The sequence below is a fragment of the Mobula birostris genome, chromosome 3 (assembly GCF_030028105.1).
Source record: "Mobula birostris isolate sMobBir1 chromosome 3, sMobBir1.hap1, whole genome shotgun sequence".
NCBI lineage: Eukaryota > Metazoa > Chordata > Chondrichthyes > Myliobatiformes > Myliobatidae > Mobula > Mobula birostris.
In genome coordinates, this window is record NC_092372.1 from 174,953,993 (window position 1) to 174,980,262 (window position 26,270).

General features: G+C 41.9%; 1 protein-coding gene across 6 annotated transcripts in view; it reads right to left on the minus strand.

The window, feature by feature from the left end:
• cdk14 (cyclin dependent kinase 14) overlaps nt 1-26,270 on the minus strand; it is a 633,043-nt gene that overhangs the window by 458,674 nt on the left and 148,099 nt on the right. For all 6 annotated transcript variants that reach the window (XR_011885468.1, XM_072253720.1, XM_072253724.1 and 3 more), the window contains one exon: nt 7,670-7,915. Coding sequence is in view for 5 of the 6 variants with exons in the window: in XM_072253720.1 (XP_072109821.1) it covers nt 7,670-7,915 (246 nt within the window). In the remaining variant the exon portion in view is untranslated. The remainder of the gene's footprint in view (nt 1-7,669; nt 7,916-26,270) is intronic.

Here is a 26,270-nt window from a genome sequence, read left to right on the forward strand (position 1 = left end):
AGCACCTTGTACAACAGGGACAGCTTCCTCAGCCATCTTCCTTCCTGACTTCTCCTGGCCGCCGCCAAAAAAGACCCCGACCCACACCAAGTGTCTCTCACAAAAACCTCTTGGCCAATGTTCTCTAGAACCTTCTCCCAATTCCACCATCCTGATTGGCTGACACCACATTTCTTTGTTGAACAACAAAGCTCTTTATCCCAGTTCAAATCCAATCAGGCTGAAAGTAGAACAGACCACTCTTACAGAACGACTAAAATGAAATGCCTACAGTATAGCAGTAAAAACCTTAACCAGGGTGTTACACTCTGCTCCTCTCCCCCCCCACCAAAAATAGTTATGCCCTTGTGACCTTGAAACTTATCAAGCCATCATCAGTAACAGTTTTCAAAGGAATTTCATGAAGTCAGGACCTCCAATCCATTTGTGTATGGTAGTGACATCTCATTAAGGGGATAGACGCAACACTCTGTTCCCCCGGAGCATCATAGGCCAGGCTATCGGGGGCGGGCGGGGGGAGGGGGGTAGTTCCTGATGAGATCTCTTTATCCCATCTTCAGCTCCTCCAGCTTCAACCACCCCTTGTGACCCTCCATGTCTCCTCGAGGGTGCCCCACCCTGTCTATCACTCGTGTCTTCTGGCGGCTCAGGTCCCCTTGCTCCATGACCAAATTTAATTTTTGTCAGTTTAAGCCAGTGCAGCCAACCATCCTCACCCTCCGCTGGTGCTCACCGGTGAGACCACTCTCGAAAAGGGGTGTCCTCAGTTGCTCCAATAGAGAGGCAAGTACTCCTGGAGTAACCAACATCAGCCTCATCAGTAGACAAAGCATCTTCATGTACCATCATCTTCTTAGTTAATCTTCTTTCCCATTCCTCAGACATTCCAGAAAATTCTGGGGTTCCTGTCACTCTAGCTACTCCTCCAGGACATAATATGACAAGTTTAGACTGGTGCACCACAGAGTTTCTCATTTCTACTCATCATTCTGCTTAGAAGAAACTTGCACTTTCTCAAAAGCAGCTCTGAACACAGGATGAATGGACAAGGTTTTCAAAAAGTTCTCTCCATTTCTCTCTTTATACGCTCCCAGGAGGCTTCCCACAACGGCAGCAGGGATTGTGTGTTGGTGCGATACAAAAAGAACCCTCGCAGCCAACAATAACTGACTCTCCGCAGATGCACTTCTGCATTTATCAACCAGTGATGTGATAGTCAAAACGAGCTCAGAATTTAGATCAACAGCTGAAGAACTCAGTAGATCTACCACATCAGACAACTCCTTCCCCTGAATCCACAGAAACAAGAGCAACTTTTCTTTAAGGTCTACGCCCTCAGCTACGGGAAACTCGACTTCAAATCTGGCACCTTCACCACTCCACTCTTCTCTAAAAGTATGGACAGCCCATGGCCCTGCCTCTCTGGGTACTCCAAGGGCAACAGGCAGATCCTCTCCCGTTACATCAGTGCTAGCCTGAACTAACACTACATCCTTCCCCACCGATTCATCAAACTGCCGTTCCATGACTGTGACTTTCACTAATCCTCTAACAGCACTCAAAATCTGATCAACAATTCATCTGGGCTACAGATATCCACCCCACTCAGAACACAAGCATTAGTTACAGGCAATCTTTTTGCATTGCACCAACACATAATCCCTGCGGCATACATAACCTCGTACCCTGGACAGTAAGTAGTTTAACGCAGGCTTAAGTACAACCCCACTTATTCAATTCTTAGAGCAATCACACAGTGTTCAACAAGCTCAATCCTGAACGATGCCCCCACAAGGAAACCCCTTTTTACTGGGCGTCTCTGGAAATGTGGCTCATTAGCCCCTCAGTAACAGCCACTGGACTCCGCGGCAAGAAACCCACCTTTCGTAAGCTTCCTACGTCTAGGGTACATATAACTCTGGTCCCACCAAGCCCTGGCTTATGTGAATGCTGTGTGATTTACTGACCCCCTCTCCCCTCACAATCACCCATCGGCAATAAATAACAGATTGTCCACTGCATACCAATGAATTGATCCACTTGACCCGAAACAGGAGTGTGTGGGCCATGGCAGTCAAAGCTCAAACTGGGCATGGCACCTGATGATGATGACTCTGCATACAATTATAAAGTGAGTATATTTATGAACATTAATTTAACCAAATTTTATTAAAACAACAAGAAGGGACCATAGTAATTAAACAGTCAAATGTGCACTTAAGTTGGAGCTCAACTTGAACTTGAAGTTTTCTGTAACTCATACACTGGGCCCTCAGACTGTGTGAAAGCACACACCACCTTCCAGATAGCGTTCAAAATCTATCTCAAACAGAAGGGTCTCCCATGGGAGTATTGGTCCTTCCTCCTTGCACAAAACACCTTGTGCAACAGGGACAGCATCCTTAGCCATCTTCCCTCCTGTCTTCTCCCAGCTCCCACTAAAAAAGGACCTCGACCCACACCAGTGTCTCTCACAAAAACTCTCCGCCCAGCATTCTCTAGAACCTTCTCCCAATTCCACCATCCTGATTAGCTGACACCAGATACCCAAGTTGAACAACAAAGCCCCTGATTTCAGCTCAAACCCAAACAGGCTGAAAGCAGAACAGACTGCTCTTACAGAACTGCAAAAATGAAATATGTACAGCATAGCAGTAAAAACCTTAACCATTCCATACAGTTAATGCAATACTTCTTTATTTTCAGTTGTATCGTCAGGAAAATAAGGATATTCACTTAAGCCATATCCTTATTTAATTTGCTATTACTTCAACTTGTTTAACAATAAATCTATAATCACACTCTGTGCCTTAAGGAGAATTTTTAAAATTAAAATGCGACAAAGTGCAATAGTACAACTGACGTACAAATTTGAAAGATCAAGGGAATGAAGAAATGTCACCATGCAGTACGACACTGCAATTTGCAATTCACACCAGTCTGAGTGAAATTATAAACTTCAAATTCAATTTCTAAAATAGAATTTAATCAAAGTTTTCTACAAATTCTTTTATTTTCATCTTTTATTCATGAACACTGACTAGAGTTTACATATGAAAAGAATTCAGACATAAAGCAATTTTGGTTTCATTTAAAATGCATAGGAGATTCAAGAGTAGATTGAGATTATTCCAGAGATTTTGCATCCCAATCCAACCTTTATTTTACTATAGACCATCAGTGCATTTTTCTAATTTGCTGAAAATTCTGGAAGCTCCAAGGGCTAAAATCTAGCTCACACGAAATCAAAGAGAATGCAAATACCTAATTTGGGCTCTGTTGAAGAAAGTGCATAATTCTAATTTAAAGCAATGTACAAGTAGTGTTAGCAATCAAGCCTTTAAAATTTCTGGATACATGTAAACAGAATATGAAAAGAAAACAGACAATTGCAGGTTTGGAATTTCAAAGCTACGCCAGAGAATGCACTCAGTATATTACACAGCATCTGGGTAGTGAGAAACAAAAGATCAACCTCTGGTGAAAGAAAGATCTTTGATCTGAAATAGTCACTCAATATTGCTTTCCACAGATGTAGTCTGATCTGCTGACCAGTGTTTGCTGTTTTTTTTCCCGAGATTTTCTGCATCCGAGTTTCTCACTATTTCATGCCATCCATTCTGCAAAATGAAATGCTGCTTAATACCAAATGGTTCTACATGGGCATAACTTGAGATTTTGACAGCTACTCCTTCCTAACCCATCCAGTTGAAATAATATGTGACTATTATGTGTTCGTTATTTTATTAACATTAATATATTACCCCAATCATGTACTTTTTCTAAATTATGTGGGCTCAGTTTTTCACAGTGAACAATGTATTATAGCCATGTATTCCTCCTCAGTAATCTTTTCAAACCATCAATATTTACCACTGTGTAAGAGAACAAAAACTGAAAATGGTATTCTAAATTAGATCTAATCGCTGTCTTCTGCAAAAAAAATTTTCTTCATCTTGAGTAGTTAATTAAGATCAATGATGCTGACTTATTTCTACACTGCTTGTACAGGTTCCAAGGTGGCTCATGAGGCCAATAATCACACTGCAAGCTCTTCCATAGATTAGGTAGGGACAACGAATAGAAGATCTGCAATTAATCTAAATTAATCACTACAGGTGGGCAATTTGTGATGAGATTCTCACAAGGCCTCTGTATGCTCCCAATGCATGGCTTCAGGGTTCTCAATACTATTCTAATTGCACCTTCTCTACTTTGAGAGGTCATATGCCAGAGATTTTCAGGCGTCATGGGGATGATGCACTTCTTCAAGGAGGTTTAGGCATATCCTTGAATTTTCTCCTCAGACCACCCAGTAATGCCTTTACATGACAGAGCTGTCCATTTCAAGAAATTGATGCAAAGAACATTAATGATATAAAGGACAAAAATTATTAAGGATTTATGAGTGCTGTGGCAAACAAGTGGGGAAGTTCAGTATATGAATATGAAAGAGAGAAATTAAAGTGGGAGACATCTTTCCAATGTGACCTACCCATGACATTCATTCAAGCTGAAATTGCAGTCCAGCTACTTTAGATCTTTGCTGATTTCATGTAACCTGTAATAACGTGGTTAATCTAATGCATTAATTGTAGATTTTGCATATAAATTTGAATATTATTCATAGGTTCTGAATGGCACAGAAAGAATTTAAGTAGTATAAAGGGCCATTTCACAATAGCAGAAAACTGCAACAGAAATCATTTACAGAGAAACTAAAATACGTAAATCTAGCTACAAATGCATACAAGCAAATTGTTATTACTTTGCAAGGTATTTTGTATTTGTTAGTATTGATGTCATATTTTAATTCCTTCCATCTATTAACTTCGCCCTGCCTTTATTTTCCCACCTAACATTCACCATTCAAGAATTTTTAAAGGTTAGCTTTAAGTTTTTCATCTTGCCAACATCAGCAATGACTTCATAGTCCAAGATCATGCCCAAATTATATTGTATTTCTCAGCCAGCTTGCTCCTACTGTCGTAAAGAACTTTATTACCAAAATACGTTCAAAGCCTTCATTTGACTAAGACCACAAGACATAGGAGCAAAATTAGGCCACTCCACCCATCGAGTCTGCTCTGCCATTCTATCATCGCTGATTTATTATTCCTCTCAGCCCCATTCTCCTGCCTTTTCCCCATAATCATTGAAGCTCTGGCTACCCAAGAACCAATCAATCTCCACTTTAAATATCAATAATTTGGCCTCCACAGCTGCCTAAGGCAATCAATTCCACAGATTCACCACTCCCTGGCTAAAGAAATTCCTTCTCATCTCTGTTCTAAGTGGATGTCCCTCTATTCTGAGGCTGCGCCCTCTGGTCATAGACTCACCCACTATAGCAAACATCCTCTCCACATCCATTCTGTCTAGGCTTTCAATATTCAATAGATTTCAATAAGAACCCCTTCACTCTTCTAAACTTCAGGGAGTACAGGCCCAGAGCCATCAAGCGCTCCTCATATATTAACCCTTTTATGTCTGGAAGCAATCTTGTGAACTTCCTCTTGACCTTCTCCAATGCCAGTACATCTTTTCTTAGATAAGGGCCTCAAAACTGCTCACAATCCTCCAAGTGTGGTCTGACCAATGCCTTATAAAGCCTCAGTATCATATCCTTGCCCTTATATTCTAGTCCTCTCAAAATGAATGCTAACATGGCATTTGCCTTCCTTACGACTGACTCAACCTGCAAGTTAACCTGTGGGAATCTTACACAAGGACTCCCAAGTCCTTTTGCTCCTCAGATTTTTGAATTTTCTGCCCATTTAGAAAATAGCCTGCACTATATTCCTTCTGCCACTTCTTTGCCTATTCTCCCAATCTGTCCAAGTTCTTCTGCAGACCACCTGCTTCCTCAACACTACCTGCCCCTCCACCTATCTTTGTATCGTCTACAAACATGACCACAAAGCCATCATCTAAATCGTTGACATATAATGAGAAAAGAAATGGTCCCAATGCCAACCCCTGCAGAACACCACGTCATCAGCAGCCAACTACATAAAAACACCTTTATTCCAACTCTTTACCTCCTGCCAGTCAGCTAAACTATCCATGTTAGCATCTTTCCTGAAATACCATGGGCTCTTATTTTTAAGCAGCCTCATATGCAGCATCTTGTGAAAGCCTTCTTTAAATGCAAGTGAACAACATCCACTGACTATCCTTTGTCTATCCTGCCTGTTAATTCCTCAAAGAATTCCAACAGATTTGTCAGGCAAGAATTTTGCTGAAGGAAACCATGCTGACTTTGGCCTACTTCATCATGTGCCTCCAAGTATCTGGGACCTCATCCTTGATAATATACACCAATATCCTCCCAACCATGGAGGTCAGGCTGACCGGCCTATAATTTCCTTACTTCTGCCTCCCTCCCTTTTTAAAGAGTGGAGTGACACTTGCAATTTTCTAGACCTCCAGAACCACCTCAGAATCTAGTGATTATTAAGAGATCATTACTAATGTCTAGACAATCTCTTCAGCTACCTCTTTCAGAACCCTGAGGTGTAAACCATCTGGTCCTGGTGACTTATCTATCTTCAGACCTTTCAGCTTCCCAAGCACCCTCTCCTCTGTAATAACAACTATACTTACATCCGCCCCCAATACTCCTGTATTTATGGCATATTGCTAGTACTTTCTCCACTAAAGATGGACTCAAAATACTTACGAAGTTTGCCTGTTATTTCTTTGTCCCCCATTACTACCTTTCCAGCTTTATTTTCCAGCGATCCAATATCCAATCTTGCCTCTCTTTGATTCTTTATATATCCGAAAAAAATTTTGGTAGTCTCTTTGATATTATTGGCTAGCTTACCTTCATATTTCATCTTTTCTCTACAAATGGTTTTTTAGATGCGCTCTTTTGGTTTTTAAAAGCTTCCCAATCCACTAATTTCTCGCTATTTTTTGCTATGTTATTTGCCGTCTCTTGCTTTTATGCTGTCTTTGACTTCCCTTGTCAGCCACAGTTGCCTCCTCCTCCCTTTACAATACTTCATCTTTGGGAAGTTTCTATCTAGCGACTTCTAAATTGCCCCCAGAGATACCAGCTCCTCTCTCATGCCCCTGTAATTCACTTTACTCCAGTGTAATACTGATACAGTACATCTGACTTTATCTTCTCCCTCTCGAACTGCAGGGTGAATTCTATCATATTATGATCACTGCCTCTTAAGAGTTCCTCTACCTTAACCTCCCTGATCAAATCTGGTATATTGCACAACACCCAATCCAAATTGCCTTTCCCCTAGTAAGCTCAACCACAAGCTGTTCTAAAAAGCCGTCTCATAGGCATACCACAAATTCTCTCTCTCGGGATCCAGCACCAACCTGATTTTTTGAATCTACCTGCATATTGAAATGCCCTATGACTATCATAATATTGCCCTTATGACATGCCTTTTTTATTTCCCATTGAAATTACATCCCACATCCTGGCTACTATTACTGACCTTTTAGAATTAATTCAAGAAACAAAATGTGTAAAAGGCTAAGCATATTTACAATATATCCATAAATATAGAAAATTCATTAATTCCCACAGAGCAAAAAGTGCATATTTATAAAAAGTACATCAAGAACATAAAATACAGGATTTCAGATCCATGCTAACAGTGAGAGACAGACAGACAGCATTGCAGGAACAATTACTTACTGAACTCGGACTAGAATGTCGCCTCAACTTTGGAGACTCTTTTCCACCAGAGGAGCTCTTGAAGTTAATGCATGCATTGTTCTCAGAATGGACCCTTTTCACTTGACTTGTTGGCTTGTCAAATGGATCAAAACTGCTCTGAGTCCTTTGTACTCTGACTTTTCGGTCTTCAGGAATGGTATCCAATGGTTTGACAACTGAATCCACAGCCTGAGAATTTCTTGTCGACATCTTTTGAACGCATATCTGTGGAAAAATGCAGTCATAGTTATTCAATTAGAACTACTGTATTTTAGTATGTTAAATAATATTTTAACATAATATAGCATTTTAGTATGCTAAATGTTATTCTTTGCTTACTGGTCACTCCATTTTGTTCTAATACATTCATATTCTGGTACTACTGCTTAAAAGCAGCTTTGCGATTACTAAAACCTTAACGGTCCTCCTGAGCCTCCTACAGTATAAAACATTAATAATTTATACTATAGGCTGCTGTGGAATAACAGGCTTCAATTACTCTTCCAGAATGCAGATCCAAACAATGCTAATGAGCAAAGCCCTGGACTAGTGATAGGTTTGCATTCCAACAAATTAGGAAACATTGACTGCGCTACAGGCTTTGTCCAAAAACGATTCAAGTTTCAATTGTTAATATTTAAGAATAATGTTAAATCATGCATGATTTAACATGTTAAGCTGGTTTCATTCAGCAGATAGTGTAACATTCTGTTATTCAATATGTACACTTGACAAGCACAAAGTACTATATCATGTAGATTTTATAAGATTAACATGCCAAAATTACTCAATGCAACTAATTGAAGATTTTATTTTGTTCTTGCAGTATACTTGTAATCAGAATCTCATTAAAGCTGTCATTCATTCTACCACATGGACCTGCCTCTGGTTATCAAACCAGTTGGTAGAGGCACTATCTTAGCTCCAGCGACCTGGATTCAAGTTCAGTGCTGTGTGGACTTTGCACTTTCTCCCTATCTCTGTATACATGTGTTGCAGCTGAATGGAATGCAGGGAGAATAAAATAGATTAGAGTAGGATTCGTGTAAAATGGGTGTTGGATGATCCTGGTGGGTTAACAAGCCAGTTTCTGTGCTCTCTCTCAATGACTCTATTACTGATGTACACAGAGGCTAGAAATTCAACTAATTATGACACATATGTAAGGCTCCTTTTCATTGACTACAACTCTGCCTTTAATACCATCATTCCAAATAAGCTGATTCCTAAGCTCCAGAAACTGGGCCTTAGCAATCAGATCTGCAGTTGGATCTTCATCTTCCTCACAGAAAGGACCCAGGCAGTAAAAATAGGGGACAAGCTCTCCTCTACAATCACTCTGAGCACCAGTGCCCCACAAGGCTGTGTACTCAGCCCCCTGCTGTATTCACTGTACACCCATGATTGTGTAGCCAAGTTTCTATCGAACTTATATATTAAGTTTGCTGATGACACAACAATTGTAGGCCGTATCTCGGGTAATGATGAGTTTGAGTACAGAGAGGAAATTAAGAACCTGGTGGCATGGTGTGCAGACAATAACCTATTCCTCAACATCAGCAAGACGAAGGAATTGGTTGTTGACTTCAGAAGGAGTAGCGGACCACAAGACCCCACCTACATCGGTGGTGTGCAGGTGGAACAGGTCAAAAGCTTTAAGTTCCTCGGGGTCAATATCACAAATGACCTAACTTGGTCTAACCAAGCAGAGTCCACTGCCAAGAAGGCCCACCAGCACCTTTACTTCCTGAGGAAGCTAAGGAAATTTGGCCTGTCCCCTAAAACCCTCACTAATTTTTATAGATGCACCGTAGAAAGCATTCTTCTAGGGTGCATCACAACCTGGTATGGAAGTTGTCCTGTCCAAGACTGGAAGAAGCTGCAGAAGATCATGAACACAGCCCAGCGCATCACACAAATCAATCTTCCGTCCTTGGACTCACTTTACACTGCACGCTGTCGGAGCAGTGCTGCCAGGATAATCAAGGACATGACCCACCCAGCCAACACACTTTTCCCTCCAGGGGATGGCTCAGGATCTTGAAGACTCGTACGGCCAGATTTGGGAACAGCTTCTTTCCAACTGTGATAAGACTGCTGAACAGATCCTGACCTGGATCTGGGCCGTACCCTCCAAATATCTGGATCTGCCTCTCGGTTTTTTTGCACCACCTTACTTTCCCTTTTCTATTTTCTATTTATAATTTATAATTTAAATTTTTATTATATTTACTATTGATTTGTACTCCAGGGAGCATGAAGCGCAGAGTCAAATATCGCTGTGATGATTGTATGCTCTAGTATCAATTGTTTGGTGACAATAAAGTAATAATAATTATTATTATTATAGTGATATTTCCACAGTTATGCAGCTGGAATTGCATTTTCTTTCCTGACTGAAACACAATAACCGTTTTCAGATAATTTCACATAATTCATGTATTTTGGCCAGGCACAAAATGAGTGAGTGAGTGACTGTCTCCTTGTGTCCTAAATGTGACTCCCGCATCAAGGGTCCACAGCTCATTTTCATTCACCATGTAATGCTCCTTTCAAAAAGACATGGATCAAGAACATGGAACTCAGACCAAGTTGTCCAAGACATTGGTCATTTCCTAAGGCAAGGAGGCCACCAACATCCAAATCACAACTGATACTCCCACTGCCTTTCATACTCCTAGTAAGTACTCCACTACCCCACCATCCTTTAATATTTAAACCTTAAATATCAACACAAAGACCCTTAAGTTTTCTCCTCCATCCCTGAATACACCTGCTCATCTTTTCACTACCACACCAATTATAGCACTATCCCTGATCATCTTTTCCTCACTGCCATCCTACACACAGATCATTTTCTTTCCAGTCATTTTTAACCCCAAGCACTAGCCCAAAGCAATCTTCTCCTTCCATTGTCCACACCTGTCCCTATACCCAACTCCCAAAGCATCAGCATAGGCTGATCTATACTCTCCCACAAAGCCCCCGCAGAATGAATTTGCTCCCGTTATTCTTGTATAATCCGCATCTACAGAAAGCAGCACCTAAGATCGCTCTCTTGATCTTCACCATAACACTGGCTCCAAAGGGACTTTGACAATTAACATTCCCTTAAATGAATCTATGAATTAGGCTCACAGATAACAGATTTTCAAATACACAAATGGCCAACACTTAGTCATCTTTGTCCTGTTGCAATGTCTATTGGAATTTCTGGGCTAGATTCACACCTGAATGGCCTCGTCTTTGTACTCCAACATCATTAATTCTGGTGTCTGACAATGATCTTTCTTTAATACCATCTTGTTTCTCCATACCTTCTGAACCTCCATAAAACAAGCCCAGCTGTTTCCATGCATCTGAATGAAAGGGCTCAACCTGAAACATCACCTGTTCATTTCCCTCCACAGATACTGCCTAACCCACTGAATTCCAACAACATTTTGTCTGGTGTTCACCCAAGTAACAGATACGACAAACAACAAAGGATTCCACACCATTTCCTCTGCCACACCATTAATCACAAGTCTCCAGTCTGAAACCCTCCACTGACATTTTCTGCACCTTACAACCAAGCTCATTTTGCATCCAATTTGCTAATTTACCCCAGATTTCTAGCATATTAGTTTACCAACCTGAGCTGAGACCTTGAGAGATCTATGGATCTTTACATAAAGATCTGTCACTTTGTTCCTTAATACTCCCAAGGGTATAGATCCTACCCTAACAGACCTTCGGAGGTAAAAACTCTGTGATTATCAAGATTAAATTCCACCTGCCATTGCTCTACTCTACCAACTGATCAATATTTTTCTGTAATCTAATTGATGAGGACATTAATGATGCAGTCTACATTAATCTCAGTTAGTTCAGTCACAAGGTCCCACATAGGGAACCGATACACAAAATTACATTGGATTCAATGCAAGTTGACCAATTGGATCAAAACTAGTTTGATAATTAGAAACAGAGTGACGGTTGGAAGGCTGCTTTTATAGTTGGAGGCCTGCAACCTGCAATGTATTACAGGTATCGATGTAGGGACCCTTGCTGTTTCTGATAGATAGATAGATAGATAGATATACTCTATTAATCCCAAGGGAAATTTGGTTTCGTTACAGCCGCACCAACCAAGAATAGAGTGTAAATATAGCAATACAAAAAACCCCAACAATCAAACACCAAAATGCAAACTATGCCAGATGGAAAATAAGTCCAGGACCAGTCTATTGGCTCAGGGTGTCTGACCCTCCACAGGGGGAGCTGCAAGTTCGATGGCCACAGGCAGGAACGACCTCCCGCGCCGCCAAGTGTTGTATCACGGTGGAATGTGGCCGAAGTCCAACAGTAAAAAGTTCAATATCCAGTCTGCAGACACGTTCCTCAATCGTAATATACCCCGGATTGCACCATCTGTTGTTAGCCAGAACAGTAAGCACCCCACTCCTTCATGCTTACCGTTCTCAGTGCACTTCCGGTCAGGCGGAATGGTATTACCCACTGAACTCCTCTTCTCCAAAAGTCTCTGTTGTCTCGACCCAGTCCTCTTTCCTCAGCTTTGTGATCCCCCTCTGCATCCTCTGTGTGTTTTCCTCCGGATTTCCGCAGGGGTGTCCGCCGCTCTGCCTGCTAAACCAGCCGGCATTTGCTAGTCTGTGGAATACACAATGCGACCTTCCTTCTGTCCCGTGTGTCGGGATATAACTATTTCCAATGCTGAAGTTTCCAGCACGATACTGCACATTAATTATTTGATTATGAATGTGGGAGGCTTCATTAGCAAGTTTGCATATGGCACAAAAATTGGTATTGCCGGCCGTAATGAGAATAGCCCTAGGCTTGGGGTAGTAGATGATTAGGTGACACCAACCAAACCATGGCAGAATGAATTTATTCCCATGAGGTACAAGGTGATGCACTTATCCTGTCACAGCCTCCATTCATTCATTCATTCATCCAATTGCTTCTTGTTCCAGGATCCACATTGCGATCATCTTTGCATGGCCAAAACCACCATTTTCTACCTTCACATCAGTGCACAAGTTTACATTTGCTTTAGCTTGGCCGCAATGTTTATCCACATCTGGTCACCTCCAGACATCCCAACTGTCCTCATTCTACCACCTTCCAGAAACCTGCGACCATGTCTCAACATGCAACAAATCCATCAGATGTTGATTTACATTGGGTCCCATTTAATTCTCATAACACTGTAAAATTTTTGTGTTTCTTTTAAATCCGGTACAATATGTTATGCCTCTCTAGCTTTAATTCCTCCCACTCTTTAAGAAATGTGCTCCCCGCTTTCTGGCCTGTTGCTTCCCCTCAATAATAAGTTGCTTCACCAGTCCTCACCTTTCAAAGCTGAAGGCTGGAATTCTGTCTCCAAAACTTGCAAGTTTAAAAGACCTCTTAAACCTGAGCCCTTGACAAAAGTTTTAAATATTTTTTTCTCCCATTTGTCTCAAAAATGCTACTAGGAATATCCTTTCGATATTTAGCCACTATAAATGACACTATATCGCAAATGTAATAGGTAAACAGATACAATGTTTTCCATGCACTCAAAGAACACGATAGCACTAAACAATCAAAAGACAATAAAGAGCAGAGAATGGGGGGGGGGGGGTGAAGGACAGACAGAGAAGGGAAATAAAAGAGAAATAAAATGGAATGGACTAGATTACTTTGGCTATAAAAGAAGATGAGGTAAGATCACACACAAAATGCTGGAGGAACTCAGCTGATCTAGCAAAATCTATGGAAAGGAGTAAACAGTCCATATTTCGGGCCGAGACCCTTCTTCAAGACTAGGTAGAATGTTGTCTCTGGCCAAGGGTTAGATTTAACATTTTGAAAGGTTTAGATGTGGATTAATAGTCAAGAAAAGTTGATTAAAATATTTAATAGAATAACTTAGGAGTAAATGAAGAGAAATGTTTTCACCAGGAGGTTCATGGGCAGTTTGGCACTCACTCTCACAAAGAGTGATGGGACTAAAAGTCTTGAAAACATTTCAGAAGTATGTGGACACGTACAGAGTGCCATAATCCCCAAGAAATGAGGCAAGAACTAGAAAGTGGAATTAAGACTGGATACGTTTTTTTTTGGTTGAGCAGTTTAAGCTCATGGCAGGAAGTGAGTGTGAAAAGCATTATAAAAAGAGGAAAGAAAAGAAGATGTATTAAATTATGAGATAGATAGAAGTTTTAATTTTAAGCCATCCTCTTGGAAATAGAGTGGGATTGGTTCACTTGCACCAAATTCTTCATCATTGTCAATTGTGTTCACAGCAGATGCTCAAACCTGTTTCTAGGAATTTATATAATTAGGACAATAATGGACTACAAACTATTAAGTACCAATGTTCACATTGCTTTCAGCGAATTTAGTAGTTACTCTAATCTTTCAGGAGAAAATTGCATTCTGGTTTAGAAAATGTAGACATCTGTGGTGTCTCACTGCAGTATTATTATCCCGTTAAGAGAGATAAAAATGAAAGAAAACAATGGAGAAAATGAGAAGGTACTCAGCAGACATTAACGTGTATAAGTATAATAAAAATGGATGTGAATACACAACCTTACTGCCTTTGGCAATGCAAATAGTGCACTGAATAACTAGAAGTTCCAATAGTTTGCACCCATTGCCAGTTCTGATTGTTTTCCTTAACATATACTTTAAAGATCACAAATTTATTTCAATAAATCACATAAAGCTCAAAACCAGAACTGCCATTCAATTGAGGCTGACATTTGTTATTAGATGAGAAGGGTACTGAATAGCTCATAACGCCCAAGGGAGGAAGAGACAGCATCAAAAGGGAAAAGCAAATGAAAATGTGTAGCAAACCTGTGATGGAGGCATAGCATCGGAAATGAAAGAAGATTCACATTAGTGTTGAGTTTAAGAAAATCTACAATGTCAACAGCGGGAAGTCTATGATTCCCAGCCACACTCCACACCTCACCATAATCAACTAAAGCAAAAAAGATAACTCAGTATGTCAAACTGTCCTGTAAACAATCTGTTAGATGGCAGTGATATGATTGATGTGACTGATAGATCGCCGCAATGGGGCGGAGGCAAACTGCTCAGTTTATAATTCATCACCACAGCTCTGTGACTTTCTGCCATCACCATACTCTTCTCTGAATAATAACGTGCCTCAGTTATAAGCACTGCAATTTACAAAATTACAAGCTGTGAAGTGAACTTCCAATTTTCAACTGCATAGCTGGCACTAATATGGGGGTTCAACGACAGTGAGCCAGATTTCATTTTCTCATTTTATCTCTTGAACTGTTCAAATCTTTACAGCAGAGTTTCATCTGCATTCAACTGTAGTATCTGCAGAGGTTGAGAACATCTCTTTGGCTCTAAGATACCTATTGTATGCAGTTCAGTGACATGTTCTCTTCCAAAACCAATTAGTGAGCTTACACAAGTCCACAGAATTATTTTCAATTGTTAATTATTATTTCTTAAATGCTTAATAAAATAAAAACCTGGGATCTAGTTACAAAAGGCAATAAAGGTCGCACATTTTTGGACCATAAACTGCAAAAGGAGAAAGTACTTTAGCAATGTACCACTTCCAAAATTAGACAACTGTCTTGAAATGCACTTGTTGCTTGAAATCACTTTTTTTTAATATACATTTAAGCATATGGGTGTCCCCCGCTTTTCGAACGTTCGCTTTATGAAACCTCACTGTTACGAAAGACCTACATTAGTACCCTGTTTTCACTGTTACGAAAAAAATCAGCACGTGATAAAAGGCAGCGCACGCCCCGAGCAGCCGCTCTCCCCCGGATTCGGAACGGCATTGCTTTAACATGTGCCTGTGAGCAGCCGTTTGCAAGATGAGTTCTGAGGTATTGGAAAAGCCTGAAAGAGCTCGTAAGGGTGTTACACTTAGCGTAAAACTAGACATAATTAAACATTTTGATCGTGGTGAACGAAGTAAGGACAACGTGCGTTTGGCTTGTGGAAGCTGACGAAGATGATGTTGAAGAGGTTTTGGCATCCCATGACCAAGAACTGATAGATGAAGAGTTGATGCAATTGGAAGAGGAAAGGATAACAATCGAAAGCGAATGCAGTAGCGAAATGAACGTGAAGCAACTGCGTGAGATTTTCGCTGCAATGATAAAGTACGACTTTAATTTTGAAAGGGTACGTCGGTTTAGGGAATATTTGCAGGATGGTTTGAGTCCTTACAAAGAACTGTATGATAGAAAAATGCGCGAGGCTCAGCAGTCAAGCAAGCCTTCCACATCAGCCACAGCAGACGACGAACCTCGACCTTCGACATCGAGGCGGGCAGTCATAGGAGAAGATGAGCCACCTGCTCTAATGGAAACAGATGACGAGATGACACCCCAGTGTCCCACCACCCCAACCCCCGGGCCACAGACAGATACCGATTTGCAGAGAATGCAGCGGTAGCCGGGAGGCACACAGCACATCTTTAAGAAAAAAACCAAAATAAATATGCTAATTAATTAGGTGCCGCCCCACATGTAAATATCGGCCCAGATCAGAGGCGATGCAATCGGCAATCAGCACTGATCTGGGCCGACAATTACGTGTCGGGCAGCACCTAATTAATTAGTATGTTTATTTCGGCTTTTTTCTTAAAGATGTGCTGTGTGTCTCCCGGCTACCACTGGACCCCTGCATGCTTCGCAGCAATGTATCGGTCGGCGGCCCGGAGGTTGGGGGCCACTGCACCACCCCAGCCTGCGACGACTCAGTCTAACATACCATCATCAGTGTGCTTGGCGCTGTTTTCCCAATTCCGGTAAGTGATACTACACTGTACATACATTATTTCTACTTTATATCGGCTGTGTATTTTTACGTGTTATTGGTATGATTTGGCAGCTTCATAGCTTAAAGGTTACTGGAGAGCACTTGCGCCATGTTTTTGCCAACAGCGCTTGTATGAGATTTTCTGCCGAGAGCGCTTGCGTGAGATTTTCACTTCGGCGAACAGTGCCAGCAATGTTTGTGGAAAAGTATTTCTACTTCATATAGGCCGTGTATTTATCATATTATTTCTGCTTTTACTATATGTTAGTTATTTTAGGTTTTATGCATTATTTGGCATGATTTGGTACGTTATTTTTGGGTCTGCGAACGCTCACAAAATTTTTCCATATAAATAAATGGTAATTGCTTCTTCGCTTTACAACATTTCGACTTATGAACCGTTTCATAGGAACGCTCTACCTTCGGATGGCGGGGGAAACCTGTAACAGAGAGAATTGGGATTGAATGCTCTTCATGGCAGTTTTCTCAACATAATAGTGTGCCTGATCTCGCTGGCTAATGCCGCAGATTTGAAAGGCAACCACTGGCATTTAGCCATTTAAAGGGATGTTAGAACTCTCGTGGATCAGCTACAAGACGTTCAGAACAGAAAATCTACTGTTTGTAGAGCTGTGAATTAAGAAGCAAAGAATCCAAGTCTCTTGTATATAAAAAATATTTCAGTGTTTTCAAACATTCATATAAATTTTTCCCGCTGCCTTAACAGGGACAGAGTTCCTCTTGTCCTCAACTACCACTCCATGACCCTCTCTATGTTCAATACATCATTCTCTGTAACTTCTGCCATCATCACGGGACCCTACCACCAAACACATCTTCACCTTCCCCCACTCTCCACCTTACAGGGTTTGCTCCCTCTATGATTCCCTTGTCTATTCATCCCTCCACACTAATCTCCCCCTGGACAGGATCTCTTCAAGCAGAAATGCTACACCTGCCCATTCACTACCTCCAGAACCCCAAATAGTTCTTTCTAGGTGAGGCAACATTTCAACTGCCTATCTGTTGGGGTTGTCTATTGTATCCAGTGCTCTTGATGTGGCTTCCTCTACATTGGTGAGTCCTGATGTAGACTGGAGGACAGCTTTGTCGAGCACCTCTGCTCCAGCCACAAAAAGCAGAATTTCCTGGTGGCCAACGATTTCAATTCTTATCCTCATTCCTGTTCCAAAATGTCGGTTCATGGCCTCCTCTTCTGCCACGATGAGGCCGCTCTCAGATTGTAGAAGCAACACATCTTATACCGTCTATGTAGCCTCCAACCTGAAGGCACAAATATCAATTTCTCCAGCTTCCATTAATTTTTTCCCTTTTCTCTTCACTCTTCTTCATTTCCCCAATCTGGCCTCTTACCTCTTCTCCTCATCTGCCCATCACCTCCCCCAGTGCCCCTCCTCCTTCCCTTTCTCCCATGATCCACTCTCCACTTCTCAGATCTTTATCTTTTCCACTCATCACCTTCCAGCTTCTTAGTTCATCCCCCTCCCCTACCCACCCAGTCCTGCCAAAGGGTTTCGGCCAGCAGCTTCGACTGTGCTCTTTTCATAGATACCACCTGACCTGCTGAGTTCCTCCAGCATCTTGTGTGTGCTGCACGGGTTTCCATCATCCGCAGATTTTCTCTTGTTCACCTATCACCTCCCAGCTTCTTACTTCATCCACCCTCCCCCACCCACCTGGCTTCAGCTATCACCTTCCAACTTGTCCTCCTTCCCTTCCAACTACCTTCTTAATCTGGCATCTTCCCTTTTCTTTTCAGTCCTGATGAAGTGTCTCAGCCTGAAATGTTGACTGTTGATTCATTTCCACAGATGCTACCAGACACACAGTGTTCTGCCAGCATTTTGTGAGATTCGTTCTGGATTTCCAGCATCTGTAGGATCTCTCGTATTTATTAAAGAAATTGTTAAATTTAAATTTATTCTTTTATTTATTTTCTTCCATATAAATAGTTTATGAATGTCTGCCTCTTAAATTGCAGAAACAATAAGTACTAAATTAGACCCTAATCTGCCAACCAGCAAAACTGCTGTCAAAGTTTTCAGATGTAGGGCTTCTTCACTACACCTGACTGCCTGCTGTCATTCAAACATTTAGGTCTGCAAGACAGAACCTCTGCATCCACGACAAGCAAATATGGGTATCAGAAGGCGATGAGTAGTGACTTCAACTCAACCTCTGAGTCGTGATCTCAAATGATCGGCAAGCGTTTTTAAAAAAAGAAGAGAAAAATATATATATACAGGCATCCGTTAGTCTCATGAGACCATGGATTTGCACCTTGGAAGGTTTCCAGGGCGCAGGTCTGGGCAAGGTTGTATGGACCAGCAGTTGCCCATGCCACGCCACCAATGTTGTCCAAGGGAAGGGCACTAGGGCCAATACAGCTTGGCACCGATGTCGTCGCAGAGCAATGTGTGGTTAAGTGCCTTGCTCAAGGACACAACACGCTGCCTCAGCTGAGGCTCGAACTAGCAACCTTCAGAACATTAGACCAACGCCTTAACCACTTGGCCATGTGCCAACACTTTAAAAATTGTAAGCCTTGTAATAGAGGCATCTGTTCACAGTGAAGTATCTACTGTTTGAGAACAGAAGCCCTGTACCTATAATAAAAGTTTGGCACATATTCAATAAAAATGTTAATAATACTCTCCTCACTAAGCAAGGATTACAATTCATATTAGTCATTTCAATTCCTTGAAAACCCCTGCAATGTACATTAAGATCATTAGTCATTTATAAAAAGGGAAGGATCAAGTATCACACATCCTTCCTACATGAGCACAAACCTCAAAAGCATTTCCTCTTATCTAAACCATCTCTTTCTCAAACTTTGATCTGCCTTTACTGTTCCCACAGCTGTGACCCTTCTCTGGATACACCTACCCAATTTTGCCTGAATGCTCACTTAATGTCAGTTTTGCTACCAACCACATCCCCTAAAGACATCAGTATTTTTGGGTGATTCATCTACAGCTGACCTGCCGTTTCTAACAGCTACACCACAATAGATTGATCATAGATTTCTTCTGCCTCTCTATTTTCAGCATGACATCTATTTTTTTTCCATACAGTAGTAAGGAATAATTCTTCCAAGGAATAACTGTACAAGTCTTTGTACGTTTGTAAGTCCAGAAGAGGGAAATCTGTTAAAACAAATATGTTAAAAGCATTCAAACAAACTCCCTACTTATTTTGAAACCAAATATTATGGTTATTTTAAAACAACGGTGACAAATTTTCAGGATCATAATCAGTTTTCAGAATCATAATCAGTTTTTAGAATCACTGGCACTTGTGAAATATGCTATTATGCAGCGGCAGTAAATTTTTTAAAACTATAAATTACAATAAGAAATACGGTGGATTCCCGTTAACTGGGAACATCAGGACCAGTGCATTTTGGCTCAATTAAGCAGCTGCCCCAATTAGCCAAAGTTTCATGGAAATAGTTAAAAAGGGATTAAAAAAACAGATAAGCTATCTTTTAACTGAGTAACAAATTATGTATTTAAATGGATACAGAACAAATTAGACTGCTACTACAGTACTATAAAACTGTGTATTAGTTCCGAATAGAGATTGATGGACGAATTCATCGAGTGTGCGCTGCCATGTATGGGGAGTCCTGACAGGAGTAGCACCTCTGGTGAGGTGGATTGCTGTATACATTCTGGGACAGCTCACTCATCTTTGGTCCCCACTGACCACTCAGCTCTCACCTGCGGCTCTGGGTAGCTGTTTGCATGTGACAGCGGTCACACACTGCTTCGACGGGCGGGCTAAACAAGGTGAGTGAAGCTGGCGGGCCTCATACCCCAGTGAAATAGGGACATGACTGTGAAGGAAATAACTTTGGAGGAAATCAACAGTGAGATCCAACGGTTCTGCAATGCTTCATGGAGAGCGAAGGCCATGATAACGCACAGAAGTCATGGATATCCACTGAAACCAAGGAAGATCCCAGTTTGTGATAACCACTCATACCACTGGACCCAGACTTCTGAGCTCCAGAGAGTAGAACTACCCCAGTGCAATGGCTTTTCCACCTTAAAAACTCCCCCGCAAAGTTTCACAGTCATTATTGGATATGACGAACAACCAATACACTGCTGTGTTCTTTTGATTGACTGTAAATAAACAAAATTAGCGCAGACACTTAGTGCAGATACTGGGTTACCCTCGTTCAATGCTTTCAACAATTGCATCCTCCAAATCGTCATTTTCATTGTAACATTCAAGATAACTGTCAATACCTCCAAATTCTTCGTAGTTCATAACTTGCTGAAATAGTAAAATCATTTCATTTTCACTCCCAGCCATTTCTGGCCTCTCCACACCTGAATGCTTGAAACCACAGTGAGTAAAACAGTACCAAATTGTTTTACTGCTTATTTCTTGCCAACTACCAGTGACAAAAATTACTGCTTTCTGAACACAAGCACATGCCCAACTGAGAGTATTTAGAAACTGTTGGCTCAAAGCACAGTGTCCCAAATAAACAAAGGGAGTCCTGGCTATTTTCTCAATTAGTTTTTATTCTTTACAAGTCTTCCCAAACAAGCCACTGCCCGATGGACCAATGAACTGGAATCCTATGAGATATATATTCCAGCTTTATTTTAATTGCATTAATGTGTTGAGCCGAGTATAGATCTTCAGAGATGTTGACACCTGGGAAGTTGAAACTGCTCACCCTTTCCACTGCTGATCCCGCTGAGGACTGATGTGTTTTCTCTCAACATCCCTTCCTAAAGTCCACAATCAAGTCCTTGGTCTTACTGATGTTGAGTGCAAGGTTGTTATTGCGATACCATTCTACCAGCTGATCAATCTCATTTCTATATGCCTCCTTGTCATCATTTGAAATTTTGCCAACAAAAGTTGTGTCATTGGCAAATTTATAGATGGCATTTGTGCCATGCCTAGCTACACTGTCGTGGGTATTGAGAGAGTAGAGCAGTGGGCCAAGCACAAATCTTTAAGGTGTGCCAGTATTGATAGTCAGCAAGGAGGAGATGTTATTTTTGATCTGCACTGACTGTGGTCTCCCAATGAGGAAATCAAGGATCCAGTTGCAGAGCAGGTACAGAGGCCCAGGTTTTGGAGCTTGTTGATTAGTACTGAAGGTATGATGGTGTAGAAAACTGAGCTGTAATCAGCTCTAAAGGTGGTAAAAATCTGGCCTAAGCAGGCAATCTCAGCATTGCAGGACTGCTTTGAAAACACAAACTGGAGAATGTTCAGGGAAGCTGCTACCTATGGCAACCATGTTAACATTGAGGGATATGTGGATTCTGTAACCAGCTACATAGAGAAGTGTACTGAAGATGTTACCATCATGAAACACATCTGTGTGAGGGTAAATCAGAAACCACGGCTAACTACAGAGGGTCCATGCACAGCTGAGGGATCGTGATAGAACATAGAATAGTACAGCACATTACAGGCCTTTCGGCCCACAATGTTGTGCCGACCCTCAAACCCTGCCTCCCATATAACTCCCCACCTTAAAATTCCTCCATATACCTGTCTAGTAGTCTCTTAAACTTCACTAGTGTATCTGCCTCCACCACTGACTCAGGCAGTGCATTCCACGCACCAACCACTCTCTGAGTAAAAACCCTTCCTCTCATATCCCTCTTGAACTTCCCACCCCTTACCTTAAAGCCCCTGTCCTCTTGTATTGAGTAGTGGTGCCCTGGGGAAGAGGCACTGGCTATCCACTCTATCTATTCCTCTTATTATCTTGTACACCTCTATCATGTCTCTTCTCATCCTCCTTCTCTCCAAAGAGTAAAGCCCTAGCTCCCTTAATCTCTGATCATAATCCATACTCTCTAAACCAGGCAGCATCCTGGTAAATCTCCTCTGTATCCCTTCCAATGCTTCCATATCCTTCCTATAGTGAGGTAACCAGAACTGGACACAGTACTCCAAGTGTGGCCTAACCAGAGTTTTATAGAGTTGCATCATTACCTCACGACTCTTAAACTCTATCCCTCGACTTATGAAAGCTAACACCCCATAAGCTTTCTTAACTACCCTATCCACCTGTGAGGCAACTTTCAGGGATCTGTGGACATGTACCCCCAGATCCCTCTGCTCCTCCACACTACCAAGTATCCTGCCATTTATTTTGTACTCTGCCTTACAGTTTGTCCTTCCAAAGTGCACCACCTCACACTTCTCTGGATTGAACTCCATCTGCCACTTCTCAGCCCACTTCTGCATCCTATCAATGTCTCTCTGCAATCTTTGACAATCCTCTACACTATCTACAACACCACCAACCTTTGCGTCGTCTGCAAACTTGCCAACCCACCCTGCTACTCCCACATCCAGATCGTTGATAAAAATCACGAAAAGTAGAGGTCCCAGAACAGATCCTTGTGGGATACCACTAGTCACAATCCTCCAATCTCAATGAACTCCCTCCACCACGACCCTCTGCCTTCTGCAGGCAAGCCAATTCTGAATCCACCTGGCCAAAATTCCCTGGATCCCATGCCTTCTGACTTTCTGAATAAGCCTACCGTGTGCAACCTTGTAAATGCCTTACTAAAATCCATGTAGATCACATCCATCATCTATCTGCCTGGTCACCTCCTCAAAGAACTCTATCAGGCTTGTTAGACACGATCTGCCCTTCACAAAGTCCTGACTGTTCCTGATCAGACCATGATTCTCTAAATGCCCAGAGATCCTATCTCTAAGAATCTTTTCCAACAGCTTTCCCACCACAGATGTAAGGCTTACTGGTATATAATTACTCGGACTATCCCTACTACTTTTTTTGAACAAGGGGACAACATTCGCCTCCCTCCAATCCTCCAGTACCATTCCCATGGACAATGAGGACATAAAGTTCCCAGCCAGAGGCTCAGCAATCTCTTCCCTCGCCTTGTGGAGCAGCCTGGGGAATATTCCATCAGGCCCTGGGGACTTATCCGTCCTAATGTATTTTAACAACTCCAACACCTCCTCTCCCTTAATATCAACATGCTCCAGAACATCATCCTCACTCATATTGTCCTCACCATCATCAAGTTCCCTCTCATTGGTGAATACCGAAGAGAAGTATTCATTGAGGACCTCGCTCACTTCCACAGCCTCCAAGCACATCTTCCCACCTTTATCTCTAATTGGCCCTACCTTCACTCCTGTCATCCTTTTGTTCTTCACATAATTGAAGAATGCCTTGGGGTTTTCCTTTACCCTACTCGCCAAGGCCTTCTCATGCCCCCTTCTTGCTCTTCTCAGCCCCTTCTTAAGCTCCTTTCTTGCTTCCCTATATTCTTCAGTAGACCCATCTGATCCTTGCTTCCTAAACCTCATGTATGCTGCCTTCTTCCACCTGACTAGATTTTCCACCTCACTTGTCACCCATGGTTCCTTCACCCTACCATTCTTTATCTTCCTGACTGGGACAAATTTATCCCTAACATCCTGCAAGAGATCTCTAAACATCGACCACATGTCCATAGTACATTTCCCTGCAAGAACATCATCCCAATTCACGCCCGTAAGTTCTAGCCTTATAGCCTCATAATTTGCCCTTCCCCAATTAAAAACTTTCCTGTCCTCTCTGATTCTATCCTTTTCCATGATAATGCTAAAGGCCAGGGAGCGGTGGTCACTGTCCCCCAGATGCTCACCCACTGAGAGATCTGTGACCTGACCCGGTTCGTTACTTAGTACTAGATGCTGCCTTTAGATCAGGGGACGTGACAGCTCTCAGGGAAGCAAGAAATGTGCTTTACCACTCCATCAGGAAGGCAAAACAGGAGCATTCTCAGAGAATACACAACCATTTCTGTGATATCAGAGACATGAGGTGCATGTGGCAGGGAATTCAGAGGATTACATATTACAAGTCTACCTTGCTCGTCGGTGACCAGGACACCTCACTTCCCAAAAGACTAAATATATTTTACACCTGGTTTGATTCACCATACAAAGTGCTGGTGAGGAAGACTTGACTTGACAATAAACAGCAGCCTGATGTAGGCATTGCTATTGCCCAGGTGATCCATGGCCAAATGGACAGCCAGTGATATTGCATCCACTGTAGACCTATTATGGCGGTAGGCAAATTGCAGCGGGTCCGAGTCCTTGATAGGCAGTTGATTCTGGCCATAATCTCTCAAAGCACTTCATCACAGTAGACGTGAGTCTGAAACAGAGATTACAGCATCACCAGATGCTGCAGGGATTTGCAAAGTGTAGTTTTATTCCCCTTTTAAAGCATGCATTAAAGGTGTTCAGCTCATCTGGGAGCGAAGCATCAAAGCCATTCATGTTAGGTTTCCCCTTCTAAGAAGTAATGGCTTATAAACCGTCAGAGTTGTTGTGCTTCTGATTCGATCTCTAACTTCAATCGGAATTGGTTTTATTGCTCTTAAAGTAGCCTTTCGTAGGTCATATCTGGACTTCTTGTGTAGTTCTCAATCGCCTGTCTTGAACGCCACAGATCTAGCCCTCAGAACACTATAACTCTCCTGGTTCATCCACAGCTTTATATCTGGTATGTTCACACTCACCCACACAGGTCTTGATGAAATTGGTGACAAATGTGGCATATTTATTCAGATTCGAAGAGTAATCCCTGAACATTGCCTAGTCCACCGACTAAAAGCAGTCCTACAAGTGCTCCTCTGCCTCCCTTGAATATACCTTTTTGTTCTTCATCACTTGTGCTGCGGTCTTTAATCTCTGACTATACATCAAGAGTAAAAGTACAGCCAGGTGATCGGACTTTCCAAAAATCGGGTATGGATGGCACAGTGAGCATTTTTGATGGTGGCTTAACAGTGGTCAAGTATTTTGGCACCTCTGGTTCCATAGATGGTATGTTGGTGGTAGTTGTTCAGAGATTTCTTCAAGCTGACCTGGTTGAAATCCCCTGCAATGATAAGGAATGCATCAGGCTGCATTGTATCACGGTGCTCAGCTCCTGCAGTGCCTGCCTGAGATGGCATATACACCGCTACCAAGATGACGGTAGAAAACTCCACCAGCAAATAAAATAGACAACACTTGACCGCTAGATGTTCCAGGTCAGGTGAGCAGGACTGAGACAGAACCATCATGTCTGTGCAGCATGGAGAGTTAATCCTGAAGCATACTACCTCTCCTCTACCTTTAAAAGACTCGACTAACCTTTCTTTGCAGAGAATGGTGACGCCATCACGCTGCAGTGCTCTGTCCAAAATAGCAGGGGTAAGCCACGTTTCCATGAAGCAAAGTACACAGCAGTCCCTGATGTCCCTCTGGTACTGCAGTCTTGCTCTGAGGGCTTCCAATTTATTTTCCAGAGTCTACACATTTGCCAGCAGGATGGTCAGGAGTGGGGGTCCAGAGCCTCCGCATTTCAATCACACCTGCAGAACAGCATGCCTTCCCCTCTTCCCTTTCCTCAAAGGGAAATTGCACTCACGACCTAAGTCTGCCATCAGGGGTCCGTCAATTTTGAGAATCAATAGATTGTATAAGCAACTTAAAACGATGTTGCTTACTGAAGTATCCATGGCTGTAACTGTGAATTTCAGCTGTGGAATCCTAAATAGGAATTGTTTAATGATTCCCATCAGAGCTGCGCGGAAAAACTCACCACTTATTAGCGCCATCTGCTGTGACAAAGATAATGCCTTCACGTTAAATTTAAAGCTGCTCAGTAAAACAAAAGTAAAATTGCAGACATATATGGGTATGAAATATTTAAGTTCCAAAACAATTT